Source organism: Heloderma suspectum, chromosome 11 (genome assembly GCF_057233095.1).
Source record: "Heloderma suspectum isolate Gila_16-S chromosome 11, 16-S_ref, whole genome shotgun sequence".
Lineage (NCBI taxonomy): Eukaryota > Metazoa > Chordata > Lepidosauria > Squamata > Helodermatidae > Heloderma > Heloderma suspectum.
The window spans coordinates 38,438,470-38,466,286 of NC_139468.1; the positions used below are offsets into that span (position 1 = coordinate 38,438,470).

The 27,817-nt window shown below is 49.1% G+C and overlaps 1 protein-coding gene across 2 annotated transcripts in view; it reads right to left on the reverse strand.

Moving 5' to 3' along the window:
* The window catches only part of ST8SIA2 (ST8 alpha-N-acetyl-neuraminide alpha-2,8-sialyltransferase 2), a 47,305-nt gene extending 28,079 nt beyond the window's left edge, over positions 1–19,226 (reverse strand). For both annotated transcript variants that reach the window (XR_014785415.1, XM_084817436.1), the window contains exons 1-2: positions 18,724–19,226; positions 5,633–5,695 (exon numbers count right to left, since the gene is read on the reverse strand). Coding sequence is in view for 1 of the 2 variants with exons in the window: in XM_084817436.1 (XP_084673562.1) it covers positions 5,633–5,695; positions 18,724–18,821 (161 nt within the window). In the remaining variant the exon portion in view is untranslated. The remainder of the gene's footprint in view (positions 1–5,632; positions 5,696–18,723) is intronic.
* Positions 19,227–27,817: the final 8,591 nt, after the last annotated feature.

The following is a 27,817-nucleotide window of genomic DNA, read 5'->3' on the forward strand; positions in this document are numbered from 1 at the left end:
GGACTCAATGGCCTTCTAGGCCCCTTCCAACCCTACTATTCTATGATTCTATGATTATTTGTTATTTTAATCATGTATAGCACCTTTTTGTGTTCTATGACAACTAAAGGGTTTTGTAGTAAGAGGGAACACTGCATTTGTATAAACAATAAAACTGTACCACTCTTCTGTAAAACTGGCCTTTTTTTTCCTTTGTCATTTTGCTAATTCAGTATTATTTGTCAATTTTTTCTAATAACACAATCTGCCATACTTTGTTGTACCCTTCTTTACGCGAGATCCCTTTTAGATATTTCCATTTGCTGGCTATCAACAATCTAGCTGCAGTTGTTAGGAATCTTATAACTGTTTTATGTAATAAATTCACATTGTTGTTGTTGTTCAGTCGTTCAGTCGTGTCCGACTCTTCGTGACCCCATGGACCATAGCACGCCAGGCCTTCCTGTCCTGCGCTCTCTCCCGGAGCGTGCTCAAGTTCATATTCATTGCATCCGTGATGCTATCTAGCCATCTCATCCTCTGCCGTCCCCTTCTCCTTTGGCCTTCAGTCTTTCCCAGCATCAGGGTCTTTTCCAGGGAGTTTTCTCTTCGCATTAGGTGGCCAAAATATTGGAGCTTCAGCTTCATTATCTGTCCTTCCAATGAGCACTCAGGGTTGATTTCCTTTAGGATGGACTGATTGGACCTCCTTGCAGTCCAGGGGACTCGTAAGAGTCTTCTCCAGCACCACAGTTGGAAAGCATCAATTCTTCGGCGCTCAGCCTTCCTTATAGTCCAAGCTCTCACAGCCATACATTACTACTGGGAAAACCATAGCTTTGATTAGACGGACCTTTGTCGGCAAGGTGATGTCTCTGCTTCTTACTATGCTGTCTAGGTTGGCCATAGCTTTCCTCCCAAGGAGCAAGCGTCTTTTAATTTCATGGCTACAGTCACCGTCTGCGGTGATCTTGGAGCCCAAGAAAGTAAAATCTGTCACTGCTTCCATTTCTTCCCCTTCTATATGCCAGGAAGTGATGGGGCCAGATGCCATGATCTTAGTTTTTTTAATGTTGAGTTTCAAACCAGCTTTTAAAGTCTCCTCTTTCACCCTCAGCAAGAGGCTCTTTAGATCCTCTTCGTTTTCTGCCATTAGGGTGGTATCGTCTGCATATCGGAGATTATTGATAATTCTCCCAGCAATCTTAATTCCGACCTCTGATTCATCCAACCCGGCATTTCTCATGATGTACTCTGCATATAAGTTAAATAAGCAGGGTGACAATATGCAGCCTTGTCGTACTCCTTTCCCAATTTTGAACCAATCGGTTGTTCCATGTCTGGTTCTTACTGTTGCTTCTTGACCCTCGTACAGGTTTCTCAGGAGACAGGTAAGGTGGTCTGGTACTCCCATCACTTTAAGAATTTGCCACAGTTTGTTGTGATCCACACAATCAAAGGCTTTAGCATAGTCAATGAAGCAGAAATAGACGTTTTTCTGGAATTCTCTTGCTTTCTCCATGATGCAGCGAATGTTGGCGATTTGATCTCTAGTTCCTCTGCCTCTTCTAAACCCAGCTTGTACTTCCGGTAGTTCTCGGTTCGCATACTGCTGAAGCCTAGCTTGTAGGATTTTGAGCATCACCTTGCTGGCATGTGAAATGAGCGCAATTGTGCGGTAGTTTGAACACTCTTTGGCGTTGCCCTTCTTTGGAATTGGAATGTAAACTGACCTTTTCCAGTCTTGTGGCCACTGTTGAGTGTTCCAGATTTGTTGGCATATTGAATGCAGCACTTTAACAGCATCATCTTTTAGGATTTTAAATAGCTCGGCTGGAATACTGTCATCTCCGCTAGCTTTGTTGTTACTAATGCTTCCTAAGGCCCACTTGACTTCACTCTCTAGGATGTCCGGCTCAAGTTCAGTGACCGCACTATCATGGCTATCAGGGACATTCAGATCTTTCCTGTATAGTTCTTCTGTGTATTCTTGCCACCTCTTCTTAATCTCATCTGCTTCTGTTAGGTCCCTGCCTTCTTTGTCCTTGATCATGCCCGTCTTTGCACAAAACGTTCCCTTGAGATCTCCAATTTTCTTGAAGAGATCTCTAGTCTTTCCCATTCTGTTGTTTTCCTCGATTTCTTTGCATTGTTCATTTAAGAAGGCCTTCTTGTCTCTCCTTGCTATTCTCTGGAACTCTGCATTCAGTTGGGTATATCTTCCCCTTTCTCCCTTGCTTTTCGCTTCCCTTCTTTCGTGAGCTACTTGTAAAGCCTCATCAGACAGCCACTTGGCTTTCTTGCATTTCTTTTTCTTTGGGATGGATTTCGTTGCTGCCTCCTGAACAATGTTACGAACCTCCGTCCATAGTTCCTCAGGCACTCTGTCTATCAGGTCTAATCCCTGAAATCTATTCCTCACCTCCACTGTATATTCATCAGGGATATGATTTAGGTCATACCTGAACGGTTTAGTGGTTTTCCCGACGTTCTTCAATTTAAGCCGAAATTTTGCAAGAAGCAGCTCATGATCTGAGCCACAGTCAGCTCCAGGTCTTGTTTTTACTGACTGTATGGAGCTTCTCCATCTTTGGCTGCAAAGGACATAATCAATCTGATTTCGATATTGACCATCTGGTGACGTCCATGTGTAGAGTCGCCTCTTGTGCTGTTGGAAAAGAGTGTTTGCTATGATCAGCATGTTCTCTTGGCAAAACTCTATTAGCTTATGTCCTGCTTCATTTTGTACACCAAGGCCATGCCTGCCTGTTATCCCGGTGATTTCTTGACTTCCTACTTTAGCATTCCAATCCCCTATGATGAAGAGGACATCTTTTTTTGGTGTTAGTTCTAGAAGGTGTTGTAGGTCTTCATAGAACCGATCAACCTCAGCTTCTTCGGCCTCAGTGGTTGGGGCATAGACTTGAATTACTGTGATGTTGAATGGTTTGCTTTGGATTCGTACTGAGATCATTCTATCATTTTTAAGATTGTACCCCAGTACTGCTTTTCCCACCCTTTTGTTGACTACGAGTGCTACTCCATTTCTTCTAAGGGATTCTTGCCCACAATAGTAGATATGATGGTCACCTGAATTAAATTCGCCCATGCCTGTCCATTTTAGTTAGCTGATTCCCAAGATGTCGATGTTCAATCTTGCCATCTCATGTTTGACCACCTCCAGCTTACCTTGATTCATTGATCTGACATTCCAGGTTCCTAAACAATATTGTTCTTTACAGCATTGGATTTTCTTTTCACCACCAGACACATCCACAGCTGAGTGTCCTTTCAGGTTTGGCCGAGCTACTTCACTCTTTCTGGCGCTACTTGGAAATACCCTCTGCTCTTCCCCAGTAGCATACTGGACACCTTCTGACCTGAGGGGCTCATCTTCCGGCGTCATATCTTTTAGTCTTGTGATACGTTCCATGGGGTTTTCTTGGCAAGAATACTGGAGTGGGTTGCCATTTCCTTCTCCAGTGGACCACATTTTGTCAGAACTCTCTGCCATGACCTGTCCGTCTTGGGTGGCCCTGCACGGCATAGCGTATGGCTTCACTGAGTTACGCAAGCCCCTTCGCCACAACAAGGCAGTGATCCATGAAGGGGATACAAATGTGCACAGAGATAATTTTTCAGTGCAGGGATATGTAGGTAGGCGTAAGGCCTCCATACCTTAGAGGGCACGCCTTCTATGAAGCCTACTGTCCTGGTCATGCCTCATGCAGAGGCACAACAAACAGTCTCCTCTCGGGGCTGGTAGTGATTCTGCATCTCTGCAATAGGAGTGATTGAATAATCTTGGGAATTCTGGATGGTAATGGTTATCTAGACCCATTTGAATCTAGTTTCTGCCCTGGTTTTGGGACTGAGATAGCTTTGGTCACCTTGATGATCTGTGCTGGAAAATAGAGAGAGGATATGCATCCCAGTTGGTCCTGCTGAGCTCCGCAGTCCTTTCTGGAGAGCTGGCTTCAAAAGGCGGTGCCGGGAGACTTCCGCTTGATGTCATGGGCTTTGGTTTACAGTGTCTCATAGTGGTCCATGTCGTTCCCTGGGCTGTTTATCATCTGCATGAAACCACCCTCTCTGCAAGGTGGGACTGGGGACTGAGGAAGTATAGGATTCGACGAATGTCCATTCCTCCTGTCATACCCGCCGACTAGCAGAGCTGCACTGGTATAACTGTGATGTTGTGCTGACATATCACCACTGGCACAGTGCTATCGGGAGGAACACCAGTGTCGTAAGGCTGTTGCCATACCCTTTTAGCAGACCCATCTGGAATACAGGGTTCCTCCTTTAGCTCCGGTTTCTTTTGGCTGGTTTACTTGCTGCTGTCATTTGGATAGATCTGTCTGCTGTATCCTGTTTCTTGCAGTTTAATATTTTAAATGATTTTATTTTTATTGTTTGCGATATAAACCACCGGAAGTGCCTCTTTCCAGGTAGAAAGACAAGATACAAGTGTTCGATGACGATGATGATAATACAGGTTGTCAGTCCCCATCAGAAGATAATTGGAAGGTGGCAAGGTCAGAGCACAGAATCACACCAAGATGCAGCGACTGGGCCTCCCCCAAGGACAGGGGCAGTGGACTCCCAGAACAAAAGACCTTCTCTCCATGTGGGAATAAGAGCACAAGAGGAGCCCTGCTGGATCAGGCCAACACGCCATCTAGTCCAGCGTTCTGGTCCCACCGTGGCCAACTAGATGCCTGTGGGAAGCCCAGAAGCAGGGTGAGTGACATGAGTGCACCATCACCCTCCTGCTAGGGTTGCCGTGTGTCCTACTTTGCAGAGGACAGCCCTTTATTGGAAAGCATCCTCTGTTTGAAGGGCTGGCCAGTCCAAGTCTGGTTTAAAGGTAAAGAACCTCAAGAAGGAAGAGCAGGAAGGGGCCTTGAAGTTGCCTATCAACCACACCAGGACAGCAAACTGAGCAGCAGGATACCTGGTCATGGTGTCCTCCCCACCTCCTATGGTGAGATGTACTGTATTTTTATTTTAAATTATTTCTAAATTTGCATAGCTACCTATGCATAGCTACCTGTGCAAATTAGCACATGCAAATTTGATGCAAATCTGTGCCCTCTTTTGTCCTCTTTTTTGGCGATGTGAAAGTGGTCACTCTTATCTCCCACTTGTGTTCCCCAGAAACCCGTGTACCTAGGCTTTCTGCCTCTGATGCTGGAGGTAATATATAGCCATCAGGACTAGTAGCCATTGACAGCCCCCTCCGCCATGAAGTATTTGTCTAATCCCCTTTTAAAGGTTCCAGAAGTTGGTGGCCATGCCTACACGTTGTGGCTGTGAATGCCATCATTTAACAATGTGCTATATGAAGATGTGGGCTCATCCAGTTGTTTCGTTCACTGATTCCTTGCAACGTGCTGTGTTATACAACAGGTAAGACGGAAGCCTCCATTCTGTAGCTCTCAATGCCACCACAATATGCAACTTATTTGTCAATGCCAAATTATCATTGCACTTCAGATAGTAGAGGAATTGTGGGGGGAGGGGCGATAAAAAAAATCACAAGGAAAAGCAGAAAGTAACTGATCTAGGAGGTAAGTGGAAAGAGAGAGAGAGAGAGAATGAAGCAGATTAATAGCAAAAAACAAATGAACACCAACTCTAATTTACGAACCTATTAGATCTGCTATGTAAACTGTTCACTGCTGATCTGATGGCACCTCTCCCTCCAGAATTCCTACAAGACAAAGGAAATGCATTATTTATAAACTGGGTGCCTTTTTGTAAAGCGTTGCTCAAGAGTCAAAATGGTCCTCTCTGTGCTGCGGAGGGTAGGGATGTACGGGAATTTCAGAGCAGTTCACAAATCATTCAAGCCTGCCCCGTTCACAATGGCAAACAGGAGCACATCTTTTAAAAAAAAGTTTCTATATTCCCAAACGTGCAATTGAAAAATGCCATGCATTTTCACACTTTAGTCAGATAACCGGAGGAGTTTGTCTGTATAGTGCAACCTTTCCCAAATTGGCACCCTCCAGATGTGCTTATTGATTTTATTTTTATTTCATTTCATTTCTATACCCCCCCCCCTCAATAGCCGAAGCTCTCTGAGACTCGTGTTGGACTGCAAACAGCCATTATTCCCAAGCAGAGCAGCCAGTGGTCAGGGATGCTGGGAACTGTAGTCTGAAACATCTGGAGAGCACCAGGTTGGGAAAAACTGTGCTTTTCAGAGGCATACCGTTAGCTACCATGGCTCACAGCCACAGACAGATCTGGGTCTTCCTCCATAAAAAAGGCTAACCCCATTTTATAGCCATCCAAGCCCTGGGGCTCTAATCACAATTGAAACCTTTGCAAACACATCTTGATTACATCATGAAGCATACACTTAACAAACGCGACATGAAACCATCTCCAGCAAGCATCGTCCCCGAGTTGGACACAACACATTGCAACCCGGACCAGTTTCTTGGGGAGGTCACAGGCAGCTGTGGCATCACACAGACCCAAAAGTAAAGAGCTTGCCAAAGTCTGGGGGAAAAGCAAGAGTTGAACATCTACTGGATTCTCTGCATAAGGCTGTAATGGAAACATGTCAATAGGTAGCAGCCTTATACTAAGTCAGACCATTAGCAGTGGAGGCTGGTGGCTCCAGTGTCAGTGGGGTGCTGAATCCACTCCAGGTTTCGCTCAGAAACAGTGAGAACTCTAAAGGAGTTATCCAAGGTGCATGGTTCTGGCTGAAACCTGGAGCGGATTCACTGACCCACTGACATTGGAGCCTCCACTGACCATTAGTCCATTTAGCTCAGTCTTGTCTACACTGACTGGCAGGAATGGCTCCCCAGGGTCTCAAACAGGGGTCCGTCTTTCCCAGCCCTAGCTGGAGATGCCTTGGATTGAGCCTGTAACCTTCTTCATGCAATGTCAGATGCAATTCTATGCCATCTAACAGAGGATGCTTTCCTCGAGGTGTGAGTGTTGGACTTGGGGTGACCCAAAGCTTTGTTTGGGGTACACACAGCCTGCTCCTTGTTCATTTATTCCAGGGGGGGGAGCCTATGGCCTTCCAGATGTTGTCAGACCCCAATTCCTATCATCCTTGTCCATTTGCCATGCTGGGACTTGCAGTCCAACACGATCTGGAGGTTCCCCACCAGTGATGTATGCATATTTTGGCTATCAGTGCCATAGGACACCCAGTTGACAGTGTCTTGTCTCTAAATAAAGCATTGGTGCAGAAGCTTTTAGAGGGCACTTTTCTGGAGGTGTACAATTTGGTGTGTTCTAGAGCTTATTGCGGGGTACATACCCTCAGATTCTGACGAATTTCTACATACATTGCCAAATTATTGCCATGGGGGCACCATGATTGACAGTGTCTTGCACTCAAATGAACACACAATTGTATACCTTCTCATAGTGGACAATCTCCTGAAGGTGTGGGTGTATGATTTGGGGTGGTCCAAAACTTAGTTTGGGGTGCACATCCTCAGTTCCATATTTGTAACTCTCAGCTGTGGTCACCACGCATTGATGAGTATTGTGCAAAGCCAACAGTATTGGCTGGAGATAATTATTTGGGATCTTGAAAGAGACAACAGTCCTCTAGCTATGGCATTATATGATATGGGGTAGTCCAAAGCTCATATTGGGGTGCAGGGACATATAAACTTTAATTCCTGATGAAGGGTACTGATTGAGTTCTGATTGGAGCCTGTATGCAAATAAGGAACAGGGAACTGGAAACTAGTAACTTCAGCCTCATCCTTTCCCTACAGGCTGATGCCTGGATGCCGTGCAAAACAGCAGCTGCCCCATTGTGAAAAAAACGCAGCTTCCTCTTTCAAGAAACGAAAACAAAACCCCTTCTGTTGAGCATCCATATTAGAAAAGCCAGGCCCTGGGTTAAAATGTAACCCACATGCAGGTTTTTCCTGCATGATTGAAGCCTCGCACCATTTTCAAAAACAGCCCTTTTTCCTACAGGGAGTTGAGTGACGGATACGTGCTCTGATGGCTCAGCCAGATGCCTGCCCATCCTCCTGAGGCTGCAGATGACAGCAAAAGCCACTTCACAGGTTTATCTTTTCCCAGTGTGGTTTTTTTTTCTCCCTTCTCCCACAGACCCAGTTCTTTTTCAGTAATATGCAGAGCTAAGTTACTGGGCCATTTGGATTCCTCAGGAAGAGGAAGTTGGCCTTCATATGATTATTTTTGTTAGCAAATCCCAGAGGACTGTGGGAACTGCCTATTTGCTACTGGGCCAGGCTTAAGGTTTTGGTACTATAAAGCTCTAAATACCTTGGGATCAGGTTACCCGAGAGGGCACCTTCTCCCCTATCCACCTGCCCGGTCACTGAAGTCATCAAAAGACATGCTCCTTGTGCTTCCGCAAGGACCTGTGTGGCCTGACTGGAGTCCACCTGGAGAAAAGGCTTCAGTGTGGCGGCCCCCTTTCTATGGAACTCCCTCCTTCTGGAGCTCAGGTAGGCGCCAACACTCTGTTGTTTCCGGCACCTCCTGAAAACCGCTTTATTCCAGGAAGCCTTCCTTGACTGACCCGACACGGTTTTTATTGGTACTCTGTTTTTAAAAATAATTATCTTATCTCTTACCTTTTTATCATTTTATCTTTTTTTGTTCACCAATCCAGAATCTGTTTAGATGTGGAATGGTATATAAATGTTGTAAATAAATAAATTAGCATGAAGGACCTCTTTGTTCACTAAAGACCAAGGTGGGTAGAATCCATCTTGGCTTTAAGGATGGCTTAAGATGTAGAATTTACTTTCTTTGCAATCTGAAACTGTGTGCCCATCCATTAGAGCAGGGGTGGAAAATCTCATGCTCAGGGCCCAAATCCGGTCTGGTCCAGACAATGGAGGTCGGGAGGAGGAGGAGGAGCAGCAGGTGGTGCTGCTGGAAGTGGTGGTGGAAATCTCACACAAGGTGGCACTCTGTGCTGTCGGTGGGGTGCGTGAGGTGAGGAGGCAGGGAAGCTCAGAGATCGAGTGGAAAGAAGACCCAGAGAATCTGTAAGGCTCCTGGTACGTGTTAGGGATATTGCAACCTCGCCTGCAAGTTACTGTAAGGGGGCAGTGTTGCAGTGAGATAGTTCATGGGAATTTTGACCACAGCTGGCATCAGGATCTCTATAGCCTACAAAGCCATTTCCTGTGATTTATTCCTTTTCCTCCTCCCCTTCCTCCCCCCCCCCGACCTCCACCACTGCTGGGAGCACACGTGTTTGCTGTCTCGCTCCTGCCTGTGTAATGGAACACAAAATAGACTGAGCAAACTTTTTTTGAAACTCTATGCTGTACCTGCATTGTATATGCAAGAATATCTGTGAGTAAAACTGTTTTCTTTTCTTCACTAAAGAAAGGTGTGGTCTCCTTCATTGTGCTAAGATAGCCTGTGTACATGTGGGACCGGTAAATGCTTATTCTGTTTTGCCTTTCTGTTTTTTCTCTGCTAATTGCCGTTCTAACACGAGGCATCATTACTAAATAATCCCATCAGGAGGCAGAGTGATCGAAGGAGCAGGCAGTGCACCACAGTAATTACCTGAAAGTGCTGAGGGAAGGAGGGGCCAGTGAGAAAGGAGGTTGGCAAAGAGAAAAAAGAAGAAAGCAACACATGAGAAGGAGGCTGAAAGGCAAGAGAAACAAGGGGCATGCATAAGCCAAGGAAGTCAAAGAAGCAAATGTCAACCACAATGGTTGCTTTCAAGTCTTTAGCACAGAGGGTGTCCTCAGAAGTTTATCAGGGATTCTTCAATGAATCATTAATCATGGCGGTTGGCCAGTCTGCCCCCAAAGACAGCTCAGCCCGTGTTCCTAGTTTTCTCATGCAGCATGTGCAGCCACAGGAGAGTGTGGGGTGCACTCTCAGTTCCCGTGTGGGGCAGCAATGAAGCCCAAGATGTGTGTGACCAACACTCTATGTGGCCCATGTCCCAGAATCCTTTGCAGTGAGCAAGGGTTCCTCAGCACATATGCCCATGGCTCCTTCAAAGCCGAATGAGGGACAAACCCAGGGCTAGCAGCACACACAATATTTGCCTTCAGTTGCTTATCCTCTTAGATGGTAGCATTCTTCACAAGGAGAATGCCTGACATTTGCTTTCAGGTTCCATGTGCCAATATTTCAACAGCTGCCCTTAAGGCATTCTGAGCCTGGTGCGAAGAACGGCCACTGCTGGGGGTGGGGAGTGTGGGGAAGGACATTAAAAAAATTCAGACTTGTGGAAAACACTCGTCTGGGATTAATTTTGAAGGCGTCCAAACCAAACTCATTTCCCTGCCAAGGAGAAGGTAATCACATATTCCTGTCTCAATGAGACATTTGAGATCTTACACATAAATGTTTAAAATCTCACCCGTTCACGTTGTCACAGCTTGGCAACTTGGTGTCTGTAAAAGCTTTCCTCCTAAATAGCAGGTGCTATCTTGGGAGCTGAAGCCCTCTTTAAAGCCATGGCAGTGAATTCCAGCAACATCTCTGCCAGTGATGTCAAGGCACGTCTTTTGCTGTTGCTAGAGGACTTCTGTGGTTTTACTGAAGCCAAATAAGGGGGATGGGAGTGGGGGGGGGCAGTCAGGAGACTGGCCTCTGTTCAAATTAGGCCCATCTCTGGGGAAGGCAAAATCAGGTGTGTGATATCCATAACTTGCAGGAATAAACCATTTGAGTTGAATAAGGTCTTAGTCCTCTTCGGGTGCAGGCGTATGCGTGTTTAGACAGAAAAATGTCCCACAATTCCCAGCATTGTAGGACATTTTTCGTCTAAACATGCATAGGATTGCACCCTTAGAAGAGCAGTGGCAGGGGATCACACCTACCTTTGATCTAACATCAGTGAAGATTACATTAAAGCTTGGATGTAGGTAGAATAATTACAGTCACCAAAGTAGTACTGATAAACATCCTTGCACAGGCTCTGATAAGTTAATGGGCACCTGTAGTGTGATTTGAAACCCGATTTAAAACCAGGAGACTGAACTTAACTACTTGATGAGTGTCTGCTGCAGCGGAAGCTGGGTAGCTCCGATGACAGTAGGGCAGTGAATCCGCTCGGGGTTTCAGTCAGAACCAGTGAGAACGCTAAAGGAGCTCTTCAAGGTGTGAAGCTGGTCTGCTGAATTAACAAGACTTTTGTTGTTTCTATCAGGTTAAACTTCATAAGGTGCTAGGGTTGCGTCTCCAACCTGTGCAGTTCAACAGACCTTCCGCCACCCTCTCTACCCTTCGCCTCTCTGCCCACAGAGGGGAGAGAACAAGGATTTCTGATTCCAGCACACTGGCTAGGGTGAACAGGGCGTGTCTTGTGGGGAGGACCCCCACTGGTATTTCTGCAATTGCTCACGGGAACTTCAGAAGCGAACTTGGCTCATAACTAAATTAGGGGAATAAAAGGGCTCCATGCAGAGATGAGCACACAATGAAATTCTCCACAAGAAGCAAACCTTTCAGTCAGGCCAGAATCACATGACGTTTGGAGTGGGAACACTGGAGCACTGGCACATCATAATGGCAGAGCCCCAGGTGGGGGGGTGAGGGCTAGAGGACTGAACGTACCACTGGGAAGCCAAGAAGCCCTGCCTTTGATCTAACTGCTCCTAGACATTCAAGGAGAGGAGGTGGTACAGCCCTCTCTTGGAGCTGTAGCATTTTAGAATGCAGAAGGGGAGAATGCATGTTTGAATGTTCCCTTGCTATGGAACAACATGTCAGCTTTCTCTAACACTCTCCCTCTTTTTCTTCAAATGCTCCAACCACTCCACTTCAGCCCCAACACACATCTTTTTGTTGGTTTAAACTTTCGGTCCTCAGTCCTTCAGCCAAAATAAACCCTAATCATAGAATAGCAGGGTTGGAAGGGGCCTACAAGGCCATCGAGTCCACCCCCCTGCTCAATGCAGGAATCTAAGTCAGAGCATCCCTGACAGATGGCTGTCCAGCCTCCTCTTGAACGCCTCCAGTGTAGGAGAGCCCACCGCCTCCCCAGGTGATTGGTTCCATTGTCGTATTGCTCTAACAGTCAGGAAGCTTTTCCTGATGTTCAGCCGGAATCTGGCTTCCTGTAACTTGAGCCCATTATTCCGTGTCCTGCACTCTGGGATGATCTAGAAGAGATCCTGGCCTTCCTCTCTGTGACAACCTTTCAAGAGGTTGAGAACCTGTAACTACATTTGCTTGCTCTTGCCACAGGTGCCTCTAGACACATCTGCACTACAAACTTATAATTGGTTTATTATACCAGATTAACTGTCATGGCTTCCTCCAAAGCATCTTGGGAACTGTAGTTTCATGGGTGTGCTGAAAATTGCCTGTTTGAAATCCCTAGCTTCGCTCAGGGAACTACAGTTCCCAGGGTTCTCTGCGAGAATGATTATTAAACTGGAGTAAGGGCTCTGTTTCCTTTCTTCCTTCCTTCCTTCCTTCTTTTTGTAGGAGGCTCTTTGATTGTAGGTTCTTTGGCACAGAGACCTATCTGTTTTAAGCTATTTGGTACTTTACATCTACACTAATGGTGACTAATTAATGAATTAATTCCCCTTATACTCCTTCTCCCTGAGAAGTTAACACAGAGATTTTATTTCTCCTTCTCCTTCATGGGAATAATTTCTGCATTACTGAGAAAGGTGATTGTGACATTTTCCCAGATTCACCAATACACTCAGCTGTCCAGATCAGGTGCATTGATCAGCCTGAGGTAAACATGATTTACCTCCAGGCTCATCCAAAATCTAACAATGGCTTCAGTGAAAACACAAGATACTTTGGAAACCCTGTTTGGTGAATTTCTAAATCTTTCCAAAATGTACCTCAAAATGAATACTAAAGTTGCACAAATATTGGGGGATTAGAATACAAGCAAACCAGCAGAATCACAAAGGCTCTGCATTCATTTTCTCCCATTGATTCTTAGGTAAGGGCCAGTAAACTCCCCATAGCAACAAACAAAAGTGTCATAGACTAGGATGGAGTGATCCTTCATAGGTGCTGGATATCTCCTTCTACAAAACTATGGGGGTATGCATATGTGCGTGGAGGGGAGGGGAGCCAGGGATGGGGGAAGAATCTTGGGAAACCCTTAATGGAAAAGATTTTTTAAAAACCTCCATAAAACCTGGAATGGACAGAGCAGGCCTTAAAGAGACAGATCTAGAAGAAACAGTGAGAGAAGGAAAGAGAGGCTCAAGAAAAATTCACGTTATTAAAAGCGCATAATTTTTCCGAATTGAAAAATACTCATTTTAAAACATGTGAATTTTTCTCAACCAAAAATGTGCATCCCCCCCCCCCATACATTTAAACATGAAAATGCAGATTTTGGAGGGATGTGTACAAACATGCATTTTCAGACGTGCGCACTTAAGAACGTGACTGCAAATTCTGCAAATAGCAAACATTTCCCGAGAATTACATCGCTGCTCACATTTGCATTTGGGGTTGCGAATGGGACATGTTCACATGGTCTGTGAACGGGAAAGAAATTCTTGTACATCCCTATCTGAAAGGCCTGCCTGCTGGGAAGGGGCAGGGAGAAGACAGGATCTTGTACATAAATATATCCTGACAGCATTATCATTATGCTGGGACTGCCAGACCAGAACAGGCCAACAGTCCATTTCGCCTTTCATCCTTGTCTCTTCCAGGGGCTGCTCCTGGTTAATTCAAAGGAAGGTTATTATCCCTTCAAGAACCTCCACCACCTGTACATCATCATTCATATTGTATCTTGCCTTAGGAGAAGGAGGGAGATGACAAATTAATTTTTTAAAAATACTGCAAGCTGTGTATCAGGTGTAAACCGGGTAGCTTTCTGGAGGCACTCTCAATTGCCCAACGGATTTCTTTCATCATAAAGAGGAATAGGCCGGACACAACACACATTTTCTCTGGGGGGTGATGCCTTGGCTCTCCTTAGCTGGCTTAAGACAGCCTTCCCCATCTTGGTGTCCTATAGATGGATGGACTGCAATTCCCATCATTCCCAGCAAGCATGGCAAATGGTCATGCTGGTTGGGAATGATGGGAGTTGCAATCCAAGACAGCCCATTGGAAAGGTCACGAGCAGGGCACAATATTAATAGCTATCCCTGATTATTTATCCCCGGCAACCAGAGGTGCACAACCTTTGGGATTTTCTTTGGCCCGCCTGGCTAGGAGTAGTTGCAGTGGAGGCTGGTGGTCCGATGCCAGTGTCTTTGCCCCTTGGAGAGCTCCTTTAGAGTTCTGACTGAAACGCCAGAGTGGATTCACCGCCCCACTGACATCAGAGCCCCCAGCTTCCCCTGAGTAGTTGATAGACTTCTGCTCTCCCCATGAATTTGTCTACTCCAGGAGTAGGTCTGCAGGCCACATCGGACCCTCAAACCAGCCCTCCAGGGTCCCCAGATGGCCACGCCCCTTGCCCTTATCCTTGCCCCTGCCCCAACTACTGATCTTTTGGTGGTTTCTTGGCTTTTTTTTTTTTTTATCATTTTTCCTGCATTCTAGAAGTTTGAAATGCTTCCCCTAAAGCCGAACTCCCGGCAGTAAGAGCTTTGAGCTAAAACATGCTGGTATTTGGTGTATTTCTTATATTTATTTATTTTTATATTTATTTTATTTATTACATTTATACCCCACCTTTCTTCCATTGTGGAACTCAAGGTGGCTACATGAGGTTCCCAGGTGGTCTCCCCTCCAAGCACTGACCTGGCCTGGCCCAGACCTGCTTAGCTTCAGCAAGGTGGCTGCCTCCTGTGCCTTCAGGCCCTGTCGCTTTTGTCTTTGGCCCTGCGCACCACTGGAACGCAGGCCCCTCGAGAACTTCTCTGAAACTGACGTGGGCCCTTGGGCTGAAGGAAGTGACCCTGGTCTACTCCTTTTCCGAAAGGCCACCCAAGGTTGTTTTCCTTACCAAAGCTTGCGAAAAATATAGGTTGTGTGAAGCAGTCCTTCCTTTTGTCAGCCTTGAACCTGAAGCTAACAGCTGATCCGTTGCCTCAACAGCCAGCTCGCCTAGTCAGGATTACTGTTATTACTCTGTTATTTGCGTGTTGCAGAGGACATACAGATATGCCAGGAAAAAGAAATAACTAAGGAAATGTCTGCCTTAAATTTTGATTAGCATCTTTCTCCTGTTCCTGCTCAAAGACAGAACTAAGAAGCTGCCTTATACTGAGTCAGGCCACCGGCTTATCTGGTGTAGTATGGTCCACACCAGCCTTCCCTGACCTGCTGTGTTGGATGACAATTCCCATAATCTCCCAGGGTTTCAGCCAGGACTCTTTCCCAGCCCTGCCAGGGATTGAACTTGGAACCTTCTTGCAAAGCAGGTGTGCTACCGCTGAGCTACAGCCTCTCCCTTCAAAAGCAGCGTCTGCTAGCGGAGGCTTTTTCTTTCTGAAGTAAAACTGGCAGCACCCTTCGCTCTTGCACCTGTAAAGATGTGCCTTTTAAAAAGCACGAAAGAGTTATCCACCCGCAGTGGAGCTGACCTCCTGTCTGTCTGTGCAAGTCACCATTCTGAGTGTGGAAGAAGGAGTCAAGCTTTGAGCAGTGCCTCATGCAGAGACACAGCGGCTAGCCTCTTCGGTGGGAATACTTCAGGCTCAGCTGAGCCTTTGATTATCTGAATAACTGATTTCTTACGGCACAGTTCAGGAGTGATGGTTTTGCATATTGCTTCATCCCAGTCTAGACTAGAAGCTCCCCCTTCAACTGGATCAACAGTTCCTCCCTCGTTGATCTAATCTGGACCACACCACCCAACAGAAAAGTGGAAGGAAGAAATCCCTTCATCTCATTCTCTGCTCTGCCTAACAACAAGACCTAAAGCCTTGATTTACAACAACAAGACCTAAAACCGCCTCATAAATAGGGCCCACAAAAGTTACAAGCCTGCAAAACATTTTTTTTACTAGCCTGTTGGGGGCTGCATTTCTGTGCTGCGTGGAGAGGAAGGATCTTCCCTCCTCTAGCAGCCCACTTGGTTTCTATGCTGAGGGGTGACAGAGCATTCCGTCCCTCCTCCGCCAGCCTTCTCACTCACCTGCATGCAAGTCCTGGTCACCTTTGGCCACCAGGCTCCTCTTTGACTACAAGGCTGACCCAAGAGATCCCCATCCCACCTTTTTCTTGATAATGTCCAAGGATTCCAACAGAGATCTTAGAAGAGGCTTCCCCAACCTCCAGGTGTTTGGACTACAGTCCCCAACATCCACGATCATGGGCTATGCTGGATTGGCTGATGGGAGTTGTAGTCTAAACATCTGGAAGGTGCCAGGTGGAGGAAGGCTGCTCTATAACCCCACTGGAGCAGACTGGGAGCCAAAACAGATGTCACTTTAATCTGTGTCCAGCAGTTATGTCTTTTTTACCCATTATTCTCTACAATAGTTGTAGGGCCCCCAATATGGATCTTAAACACCCCCCTAACCCCGTGCTAGGGTCCCAATCTGGATTGGGGTTCCTGCACTTACTTTAGAGTAAAAATGGAAAAAAACACAACCTGCTAGGCACACATGTAAAGTAATCCTCGTTTTGGCCCTGGGATGCTTTGAATGGACCAGGCAGGGCTCACCTCCTCCCCAGTGACCTTTCAGCCCACCCCCCTCCCCAGTGAGCAGGACCAATGGCAAGCAACCCGAATTCTGTCTGCTCAGGCTGGGCACGTAAAGCTCAAGGCTGCCTTCAAATTCCAAGAACAGAAGAAGAAACCAGGTGATGGTTCAGACCAAGGTGGGTTTAGCATCCAGAATGGCAGGAATGAAAGGCACTACGAAGACATCCTTTGGCCATGCAAGATTGTGCCGCAACAAACCTGCGAAGGCTTTACAGTGCCATGGGGCTCTTTCTTGGTTTTGCTGCCACAGACGAACATGGCGGCACCCCTGGAAGTTCTGGCCTTCTGGTTCACCCTGAGCCCTTTGGCTATCCCAGATTTGACCAGTACCAGCTCCCGCATCTATGCCTAGTTGAGTCCCCTTTCCCAACAAAGACGGACCGGTACCTGTTTCGCTCCACCTGCACCAGGGCGGCTGCTGCCCTGCCCTGGGCTCGGATCCCTCATTATTCAGGCAATGCCTTCGCCGCTCCTCGCAATCACCGGGACGCAGGAAGCCGCCTTAAGCCAAGGCCTTAAGCACTGGGCCACCCGCTCGTCTTCCCGCCCCTGCCCGGGGCGGCTCTCCGGCGTTTCAGGCGAGGGTCTTCCGCAGCCCTACTCGCAGGTGCCGGGAGGGCCTGTAGCACGCAAGGCGGGTGCACGACAGCGAGGCGGGGGCTTCCTCCCTCCCCTCCTCAGCTAGCCACGAATGAGCTGGGGCTGGCTGCGGAGGCTGCCTCGGATGACCCCCCCCCCTACTGGGGCTTTCCAAACGGCACCCGGGAAGTTGCCACCGCGACTCAAACCGGGGCTTGAGTCGGACTGGAAACCGCACCTCTCGCGGTCCACCTCGGGCCGGCGGAGGCTGGCGGCTCCGGTGTCCGGGGCGCGGTGAATCCGCTCCGGGTGCCAGTCGGGACCAGTCGGAGCTCCCAGGGAGCTGTCCGCAGAGCGAAGCCGGCGCTCCGCGGGAGCCCGGCGCGGGCGACGGCGCGGCGGGGGGGGGGGGACTTCGCCGTCGAGCCCGGGGGGGGAGTTCCTCAAGCGACACAGTGGGGAGGGGATTGCACTCTGCACCTGCTCAGCAGCCCCGGTGTCTACTTTTCCTTGCCACGTTCCCTGGCCTGCGAAGCAAACGCGCGCCCCCCCGCGCGCACAAACGGAGCCCCGGCCGGCCGGATGGGCGCGTGCGACTTGGGGGCGGGCAGGCGCTGAGAACGGGGGACCCCCGCGAGGGCCCGGAAGGGAGGCGGCGCGGCCGCGGGAGGCTCCCGAACAACAACGCCGCCGCGCGCCGGAGGAGGGTGTGGATCCCCGCCCGCCCCCCGCCCGGCCCCACATGTCTCTGGGGCTGGCCCGGCCGCTCGGGACTTCCGCCGGCAGCCCGTCCCCATTTCAACCCGCAGGGGCCGGAGCCCGGTTCTGCCCCCCGCGGACGCCCCCGCCCCGCCCCGCCCCGGCAGGTCCACGCCCCCCCGCCGCTCTCCAGCTTTCCCCGAGACCATCCACTGCTTCCATCGCCCCCGCCGCTGAGCAGCACCTGAGCAGCCCGACCCCAACCCACGCGGGAGAGGGTGCGGGGGGGAGGTGCCGGGGGCGACAGAAAGAACCCCCCCCCCCCGCGCGCCGGCTCTCCCTGGCCACTCCGGCAGCCCAGGCGAGAAGAGGCAGTGCCGGAGACAAAGAAACTCCGGAGCCCCCCTCCCCCTCGCAGCCCGCCCACAGCCCCCTTCTCCTGCCCCCTCCACCCATCTTCCCCCTCCTCCGTGCCCCTTTCCCCAACAAGACGACCCCCCCTTTGTCAAAACAGCCCCTCCAGCATCCCTCCCACATCTAGAGGCTGGGAACAGCTGCGTGCCCCTCCCCTCTTTGTAGCCCCCTCCGCACCTCGCCCCCCGCCCCCCCCAGCCCCCCTCCGGCGGGTCCTCTCCTTCTGGGTCCTCCACCCGCTCCCGCACTCCCTCTTTCGCAGAGCCACCCGCCCCCGGCAAAAGGGCCCCCTCCTCGCCGCCTCCCCGCACCTCTCTCACGCCCCCCGCCCCCCGGCCGCGCTCCACCCTCCTCCCGAGCTGTTCCCCAGGCAGCCCCCTCCCGCGCCGGGAAGAGGCGCCCCCTGGACCGGGGCGGGAGGCGGGGCGCGCGCGGGCCGGTCTTACCCGATTTCCAGCTCGATCTCCGAGATGTCGGCGAAGAGGAGGAAGCCCACGAGCAGCGTGAGCAGCGCCAGCGTCCAGCTCCGGCAGGGCAGCGGCATGGTCGGTTCCGGGGCGCAGCCCGGCCGAGGCAAAGGCGGAGGCGAGCGGCGGCAGGAGCGGGGCCGGCTGCACCCTGCCTGCGCGCCGCCCCCGCCTGGTCCCGAGGAACAGGGCTCCAAGCTCAGGAGTTTGGAGATCCCCTGAAGGGGGGGGACACCCCCGCCGCTGTCCCCAGCCGGGGGGGCCGGGTCCCTCTTGCTCCTGCTGCCCCTTCCCTTCACTGCCTCGCCGCGCTCATCAGCCCAGGTGCCACCCTCGCAGAGGGGCACACCGGGGCAGAACCCGTCTCTCCCCCAAGGTTTCCAGATACTGAGAGACAAGAGGGAGAGGGAGGGAGGGGGAGAGGGAGAGAGAGACGGGGAGAAAGAGATAAGCCTCCCCTTCGCTCCCTCCCTCCCTTCTCTCCTCCCTCTCCAGCCCTCCCTCCTCAAAGTTTCAGCCCCTTTCTCTCTCTGTCTCTTTCTCTCGCACACAGCGGCCAGGCTAAAGCCTCAGCCACAAGGAGAAGAAAAAAGATGCTCTGTGGTAGTCAAGTAATACCAGCTGCAGCGGTAATAGGAGTAGTAATCAGCATGTGCAGATGGTTCAGGCACATTGTCTTGTAATCCTTACTACAACCCTGTAAGGTAGGCCCGTATTATCTCCCGTCCTCCTTTGAAGACGCTGGGAGGAGTGCTGAGGGCCAGCGTGTGTAGGGTGCCTGACCTACCTAGTGGCCTTGGGCGGCTGGGTGGGGTCCGCCCCTTCTTGGTTAGCACTGGGACCAAAACAGTGGGATATAAAAATAATGTTCATATATAACAGTTACTTTAAGGTAGGGGCAAGATGGGCTTCCTAATCAATTAGCCATTGTGCTGGAGCAGCTGTCACCTTTGCCCCAATTTAAGCATTTATTTTGTTTAGTTTGGCTCTATTGCATTATTACTTCAATTACGCTTAACAAAGCAGAAGAAAAAAGACGATTCAAAAAACCAAACCAGAAATAAACACCTTGATTAAAATGGTGCTGATACGAAAGACGGGAAGGCGTCTGTGGGTTTGTTTATTCTATTTAAACAGTTGCACTAAGCTGCCTTTTCATTTAAGTGCTATTGTGGAAATACTGTAATAATGTTTTAAGAAATATTGGCAAATCAATAGATGGGTTCAAAAATATGTGGGGTTAAAATGGGCTCCGCCAGGACAGGTGACAGGAAAGGTGAGCAAAGGTATGCGACAATAGGCTCACCCACCCGATCTGCCATTGGGCATGCCAAAAACAGGCTTCTCCCTAAAGATGGAAAAGTAACGTTCTGTCAGTCTGCACCTGCTACTGTTCCATTCTTTTAAAAAAAGAAAGAAGCCAGATTTTCTGTGGTCTGGAAAAAGATGGAAGACACATGGGGAAAACATAGGACGAGATGATGACAAGGCTGTGTAGCACTGGAGGCTGGTAGCTCTGATGTCAGTGGGGCAGTGAATCTGCTCCGGGTTTCAGTCAGAACTCTAAAGTTCTGCTTCACACCTGAGATAGCTCCTTTAGAGCTGGGGGTGGGGTGGGGGGTTACACTACCCTCTACAAGGATCCATGTGTGAGCAGGGTTCTGGTGAACAATGTGGCAGGGACAGGGGCAAACAGTATTCACAGGAGCCGAGGTGGGCTGGTGGTTTTGCCTTGCGAGGGTCCCGGGGCAAATTGCCCCATCGGATCAGTACATATGTCAAAAGTGTTGTGGAGCAAGCCTGGATGCTCCTGCTTTCACAGGAGACAAAACAGTAGCGTCATGTCCTCTTTTTAAGAGATGTCAGCATGCACTCTTAGGCAGTGGTGCCCTGAATCCACCTTGCATCACACAAACCTCTTCTTCACCTGACACTTAATTAACTTATGGGACCCACTGTCACAAGATGGGGGTTGGGGTGCAGTCCTAAGCATGTTTAGCCAGCATGGCTGGCTGGGGAATGCTGGGAGTTGGACTTTTTCCTGTCTAAACGTCTGAAGATTGCACTTTTAGCCCACTTCACAGAGGACAGGTCTGTAATCATGACTCTACTTAGAACCTCCACAGACCAAGACAGTCTGCCCCCCAATATCAGCAGCTCAGGACTGTTACCATCACGCCCTGCTTGCTTGTGAGTTTCCCAAAGGCCTCTGGCTGTCTGGCTACTGTTGGAACGAATGTACTGGACGTTTGGCCTGATCCATCAGGGCTCTCCTTACCCAATCAATGGAGGCAGTTCATACCCTCAACCATGAGTCCTTAAGTGAAAGGTTATGGTGTGATGGACAGTGTTTATTCATTCAAATCATTTCTATTCCCCTCTTCAGCCAAAAAGGCTCCCAAGGTGGTTTACAAAGATCAGAAATATGCCCAGAGGCTTACGATTTAAAAGGGATGACACAAAAGGAAAGGGATTGGGAGGGAGGAGGAAAAAGGCAAATTCAGGCACTAGATCAGCAGGTCACAGAGTTGGACTGAAACACAATGGAAGGGAGGCTGCTTCCTCTGAAGGCCTCAGCAGTGGCAGTTGGTAGCAGGAGGGAGGGGGCCCTGAGCTGGAGCCGTATCCAGGCACGATGGAGGGTGCCTGACCACTGCTTCCTCTCCCTCTGATGGCCGTGCATGTGCAAATCAGCCCTAAGACAGACAAGAGGTGAAAAATGCACGATGAGGAATTGAGTGGGGAGGAACCATGCTTGTTTTAGGGATGCCATTAAAATGTAATGATCTACAACACACTGTCTCATCACTGACATCAAGGGCCCCAGCAACGGAATTGTGAAACCCGTCATGCCAGATAACAGCGCAGCAATTCCACAGGCAGCAGAATGGCAGCAAAAGGGCCAGTTCACAATTACACATGCACAATTACATCACTTCAATTCTTGAATTTGGGGGCTCATTCACACTTGCACGCTCATTGCTTGGTGACTGCCACGCTGGGTGACGATTTGCATGTGTGAAGGAGCCTTTACAGATCTAATACTCTGAATAGAACTCTCACATGAGAATGTAAGAAGAGTCTTGCTGGATCAGATCCACGGTTCTTCCACTCCAACATCCTGTTTCCAATAAATGCCCCAAAACTCTCTGGAAAAGACCCTGATGCTGGGAAAGAATGAAGGCAAAAGGAGAAGGGGACGGCAGAGGATGAGATGGCTAGATAGCATCACCGATGCAATGAATATGGACTTGAGCACACTCCGGGAGAGAGCGCAGGAAGGGAGGCCTGGCGTGCTGTGGTCCATGGGGTCACGAAGAGTCGGACACGACTTACTACTGAACAACAACAAAGTCCACACATTAAGGGCAAAGGCCCTCTCCTGCTGTTGTTCCCTGGCAACTCGTATTCAGTGGTACACTGCCTCTGAACGTGGATGTTCCAATTGGTTATCATGGCTAATAGCCAATTCCCTCCCCCGCCAAATCAGGGGTGGACAACTCCCAGGTGCGGGGGGCTGTGTTGCCCTGCTCCCCCAAACAGCAGCAGCAAAAAAGCCTCCCGGAAGCTTGATTTTGCTTCCAGACAAAGCGAACACTAGCAACGTGTCTTGTTTTCAAGCAAAGTCACCATTGTTCTTGCTGCCATCGCTGCAAATTTAGCAGTGGTGGTAATAGGCAGTGGGGGATGCAAGACAGCCAGGGTGGCTGCATGCTGTCCGCAGACTACACGTTGACTGCCCCTGCCAAATGTAAATAAATAAGTAATTTACTAATTACATCCAGCTCCAAACATTATGTCAGGTCATCAAAATATCCTTGAGTGCTAAGTCATCTGGTCTGTATTGATTCCAAAATTGAATATAGTCCAGTTTCTTTGAAAAGTCTCTCTTGTTATTTCCCCTTCCCAAAGGCATTTATAAGCTGTAATGTTATTCATCAGCATCATAGAATCATAGAATAGTAGGGTTGGAAGGGGTCTGGAAGGCCATTGAGTCCAACCCCCTGCTCAATGCAGGAATCCAAGTCACAGCATCCCTGACAGGTGGCCATCCAGCTTCATCTTGAATGCCTCCAGTATGGGAGAGCCCACCACCTCCCTAGGGAATTGGTTCCATTGTCGTATTGCTCTAACAGTTGGGAAGATTTTCCTGATGTTCAGCCGGAATCTGGCTTCCTGTCACTTGAGCCCATTATTCCGTGTCCTGCACTCTGGGATGATCAAGAAGAGATCCTGGCCTTCCTCTCTATGGCAACCTTCCAAGTACTTGAAGAGTGCTATCATCTCTCCCCTCAGTCTTCTCTTCTCAAGGCTAAACATGCCCAGTTCTTTCAGTCTCTCCTCATAGGGCTTTGTTTCCAGTCCCCTGATCATCTTCGTTGCCCTCCCCTGAAGCCTCTCCAGTTTGTCTGCATCCTTCTTCAAGTGTGGTGTCCAGAACTGGACACAGTACTCCAGATGAGGCCTAACCAGTGCTGAGTAGAGGGGAACTAGTACTTCACATGGTTTGGAAGCTATACTTCTATTAATACAGCCCCAAATAGCATTTGCCTTTTTTGCAGCCACATCACGTTGTTGGCTCATATTCACCTTGTGATCTGCAACAATTCCAAGATCCTTTTCACTTGTAGTATTGTTGAGCCAAGTATCCCACATCTTGTAACTGTGCATTTGGTTTCTTTTTCCTAGGTGCAGAACTTGGCATATATTCCTATTACATTTCAATCTGTTGTTTTCTGCCCAGCGCTCCAGTCTATCAAGATCACTTTGAATTTGGTTTCTGTCTTCCAGGGTATTAGCTATCCCACCCAATTTTGTGTCATCTGCAAATTTGATAAGCATTCCCTGCACCTCCTTATTAATAGAAATGTTGAAGAGCACTGGGCCCAGGACTGAGCCCTGCGGTACCCCGCTCATTACCTCTCCCCAGTTTGAGAAGGTCCCATTGATAAGCACTCTTTGAGTCCAATTCTGTAACCAACTGTGGATCCACCGGATCGTTGTTTCATGTAGCCCACTTTGAGCTAGTTTGCTCATCAGGATATCATGGGGCACTTTGTCAAAAGCTTTGCTGAAGTTGAGATATATTATGTCCGCAGCATTCCAGGTTTTCCCTCCCCACTGAGCAAGGGGCAGAGGGAAAGGCAATTCTCATGCTTTTGCTAACAATATGCTTTTTGCTAACAAGCCGAGAGCCAGTGTGGCATAGTTGGTTGAGACCCACTCTGGTGTAGTGGTTAGAGTGTTGGACTGGGAGTCGGGAGATCCGGGTTCTAGTCCCCACTCAGCCATGAAGCTCACTGGGTGACTTTGGGCCAGTCACTGACTCTCAGCCTAATCTACCTCACAGGGTTGTTGTGAGGATAAAAATGGGGAGGAGGATTATGTAAGTCACCTTGGGTTCCTTGCAGAAAAGTTGTTTTAGGATATAATCATGCCTCATAACCAATAATCCCTTTGATGTCGTGAACAATCTCCAACCAGTATTTTAACCTGAATACATTCCCACTACATGTGGGTGACCATACTTCTTGCCCTTCTGCATCTCCAATATACATCAGGCCTTATTTACCGTCCCACTTCGGCTGCGTCACACTCAGTATAAAGGAAACTGAGGGCCAAATCCAATGGCAAGTCAATAAGGCAATGGTCAAGAACGCACTCCTACCAGGCAAGAAGGCGAATTCCAAGAGAGAGATCTGACGCACAGCCAACATCTAAACACAGATAAGCAGTCAGATACAAACACAGTCCAAAAGCCAGAGTCAGGTGGGCATCCAAAGATCACAGAACAAGGTCAGAGAAACAAGAATATGAAGCACTCAAAGCTGAGGTAAAATCTTGTCTCCCGTGGCTGTCAAGTGCCAACGGAGGGCTGATATAGCCAGAGCTTCTACAGACTCACCCAGGGCTCCACCGAAATTCATCACAGACTTGTGTAAAAAGTCCTCTTGAGGAGGGCCCTACTCACGAGGAGTCCTTACTCACGAGGAGTCCAGTTGCTGTGGCTCTTGTGGTGCACGCTTCATCTCTGGGTGTTGGCCTGTGAATCTACCTTCTGGTACCGTCACACTCTAGGACTGGCCAGATGCTCAGCCTCCTCCTCTCTACAGCGGGTGTCTGGTCCACAGAGGTTCCTCAGTGTCCACCACTCTGGAGGACTCGGTGTAGCTTCCCCGCAGGAGCTAGGAGTGTCAGTGTCAGGATGATGCACAGGGTTGTTGGACTCCACGGTCTCCGAATCATCATCCAATGAACCATTCTGGCCTGGGTCAGGCAAGACAGCCAGACACCTGACATTCATTGAGAGATCCTATTCTACTCCATGAACTTGTCTCATCCCCTTTTAAAGACATCTAAACCAGTGGCCATCACCACACGTTGTGGTAGTGAATCTCATAGTTTAACTATGCACTGTGTGAAGAAGTACTGCCTTTTGTCTGTCCTGAATCCCCTCGCCATTCAGCTTCCTCTGTTGACCACAGGTTCCACTATAATGAGAGAGGGAGAAAAAGGTCTGCCTATTTGCTTTCTCCACCCCACACAGAATTTTATAAACCTCTATCTATCATGTCTCCCCACTTACTCATCTTTTTCCTAATTTAACCTAACCTAACCTAAGAAGAATCTCAAACACAATGCATTTCACTGGAGTCAGTTTATCTGCCGAGAAGCCCTGGGACAGTATCCAGTGGTGTCATTCCACAGAAACTCAAATAGTGCTAGCGGAGCTCCGCCACATCTTTCCATAGCACAAACTGTGGCCCATTACACTTGCACAACCAGTCGCACAATGGGTTGCACAACCAGAATGCACAACAGGTTGCACAACATGTTCCACAACGGTCATGCACAACCGGTTGCACAACAGGTTGCATGAGTGTAATGCACAACAGGTTACATGAGTGTAATGCACAACGGGTTACACAAGCATAATGCACAACCGCTTGTACAACTATTTGCGCAACCATGCTTGTGCAAATATAACTTTAGTTGGATTCTCCTCTCGTGCATAGTTCAGAACCTAGTTTCTGTTAGCGCAACATCATTTGCATGAATGGAATGGCACAGTTGGACACCACCCCGGGTCTATACATGCATGAGCACCAGATTTAGGGAGGGGCCGAAGCTCAGCGACAGAGTCCCTGCTTTGCATGCAGAGGGTCATTAATGATAATGATAATGATAATAAAAAAGGGGGAAGTTTAAGAAAAAGATTAAAAAGCAAATAATTTGTATATTTTAAGTAATATCATATCTAAAAAAATTTTATATATGTACACGCACATACACACACAAATAGGCATTTTAATAGAATGCCAACTCCACGCTTGACTGCTGTGCATTTGATGAATGTGTGAACTGCAAGGCATTTAGCTCAGTGGCAGCGCCCCTGCTTTGCATGCACAAGGTCCCCGGTTCAGTCCTTGGCATCTCCATGGCTGGGAAAACCCCCTATCTAGGGATGTACGAAAGTCACTTACCTTTTACAAAATTTGATTCGTGGGGGGGGAGGCACTCCGTCCCTCCCCCCGAAATTCTGGCCGGGGGGGAGGCGTCCCGTCCCTCCCCACCAAAATTCTGGCCGAGGGGGGAGGTGCCCCGTCCCTCCCGCCGTGAATCCTGGCCGGCCGGGTCTGCAAATGGCGGCGGCCGTAGCCGCTGCCATTTGCGTCCCTGCAGTCAGCCGTGATAGGCTACGTAAATGTTTACGTAGCCTATCATGGCTGAGTTAAAAAAAAAACAAACCCGCCCGTACGCAAATGGTGGCGCCCATGGGCGCCACCATTTGCGTACGTGCGGTTTTTTTTTTTTAAACTCAGCTGGGATAGGCTACGTAAACATTTACGTAGCCTATCACGGTATTTTTTAAAAATCTAGCCATGATAGGCTACGTAAATCTTTACGTAGCCTATCATGTTTTGTTTTTTAACTTGGAAATGGCGGCGGGAGCAGCTGGTCGGAAGACCGGCCGCCGCCGCCGCCAAACTGCTGCCAGAGCCGCCGGCGCCAGGGAGATTCACCCAAGGTAAGTCCCGTCCTGGGGGGGGGGCAGGGGGGCAGACCGTTTCGCCACTGATTTCGAGATTCGTGGCAAAATTCTCTGACATCCCTACCCCTATCTGCATCCCTGCAGAGCGGCTGCCGATTTGTGTAGACGAGACTGAGCTAGATGGACCCGTGGCCTGACTCAGTATGAGGCAGCTTCCTAGTCATGTGTGGGATAAGCTGAAAACTCTCGGTGTGGTGTTGTATCTGTTCACATCTGGACGTCAGCACCTGATGTTACAGTCATAAGAATGATAAACACGCTTCTGTGAGGTATCCATGAGATGGACTCGTGCATGCAGCTAAAAGGCAGGCAAATAATATTTGAGGGAATGGAAAGCTGGAAAGACATCATGGGGGAACAAGCAATGGGAGAGACGGCTGTGTGGGGATGGGGGAAGAGAGCATGGCCATCTTGGGAAATCCCAGAGGGGTGGATTGGGAGCCTAGGGGGGTGGAACCTCCCCTGTGGGCCTGAGGTCCTGCCCCCTTGTGTTGGATGGACCCACCTTGCTCTAATAAGAGACCATCTGGCTGTGATTCCTAGAAAAATAGTTTTGAAGCTGCCATATACTGAGTCAGACCTTTGGTCCATCTAGCCCAGTATCACTGACACTGATTGGCAGCAACAGCTCCCCAGGATTTCAGGCAGGGTTTTTCCCCAGTCCTACACGCAGATGCCAGAGATCAAACCTGGGACCTCCTGGATGGAAGGCAGAATGGCAATGCGGAGGTTTGTTTCCGTCACTTCTTCCCTCCACCCCCATGCTTTAATTGACTCAGTGAGAAATGCTACAAAACATCTCAGGCCTTAGTAGGAGGCCCTACTCAGTGAGGACTTTCTAGCTTCCAGGAGCTTTTGCAGCTGCTTTCTGAGTGAGAAGTATTTGGAGTCGCCTTTTGGGCTTGCTGCGAGTGAAGTGCCCCCCTGTTTCTGGCCTAGTATCTGGGACCCTAGGAGGAGGAGTCACTTCCCAGAGTGAGATAGTGGGTTTGGCCACTTGTGAAACACCAAAAAAGAGGA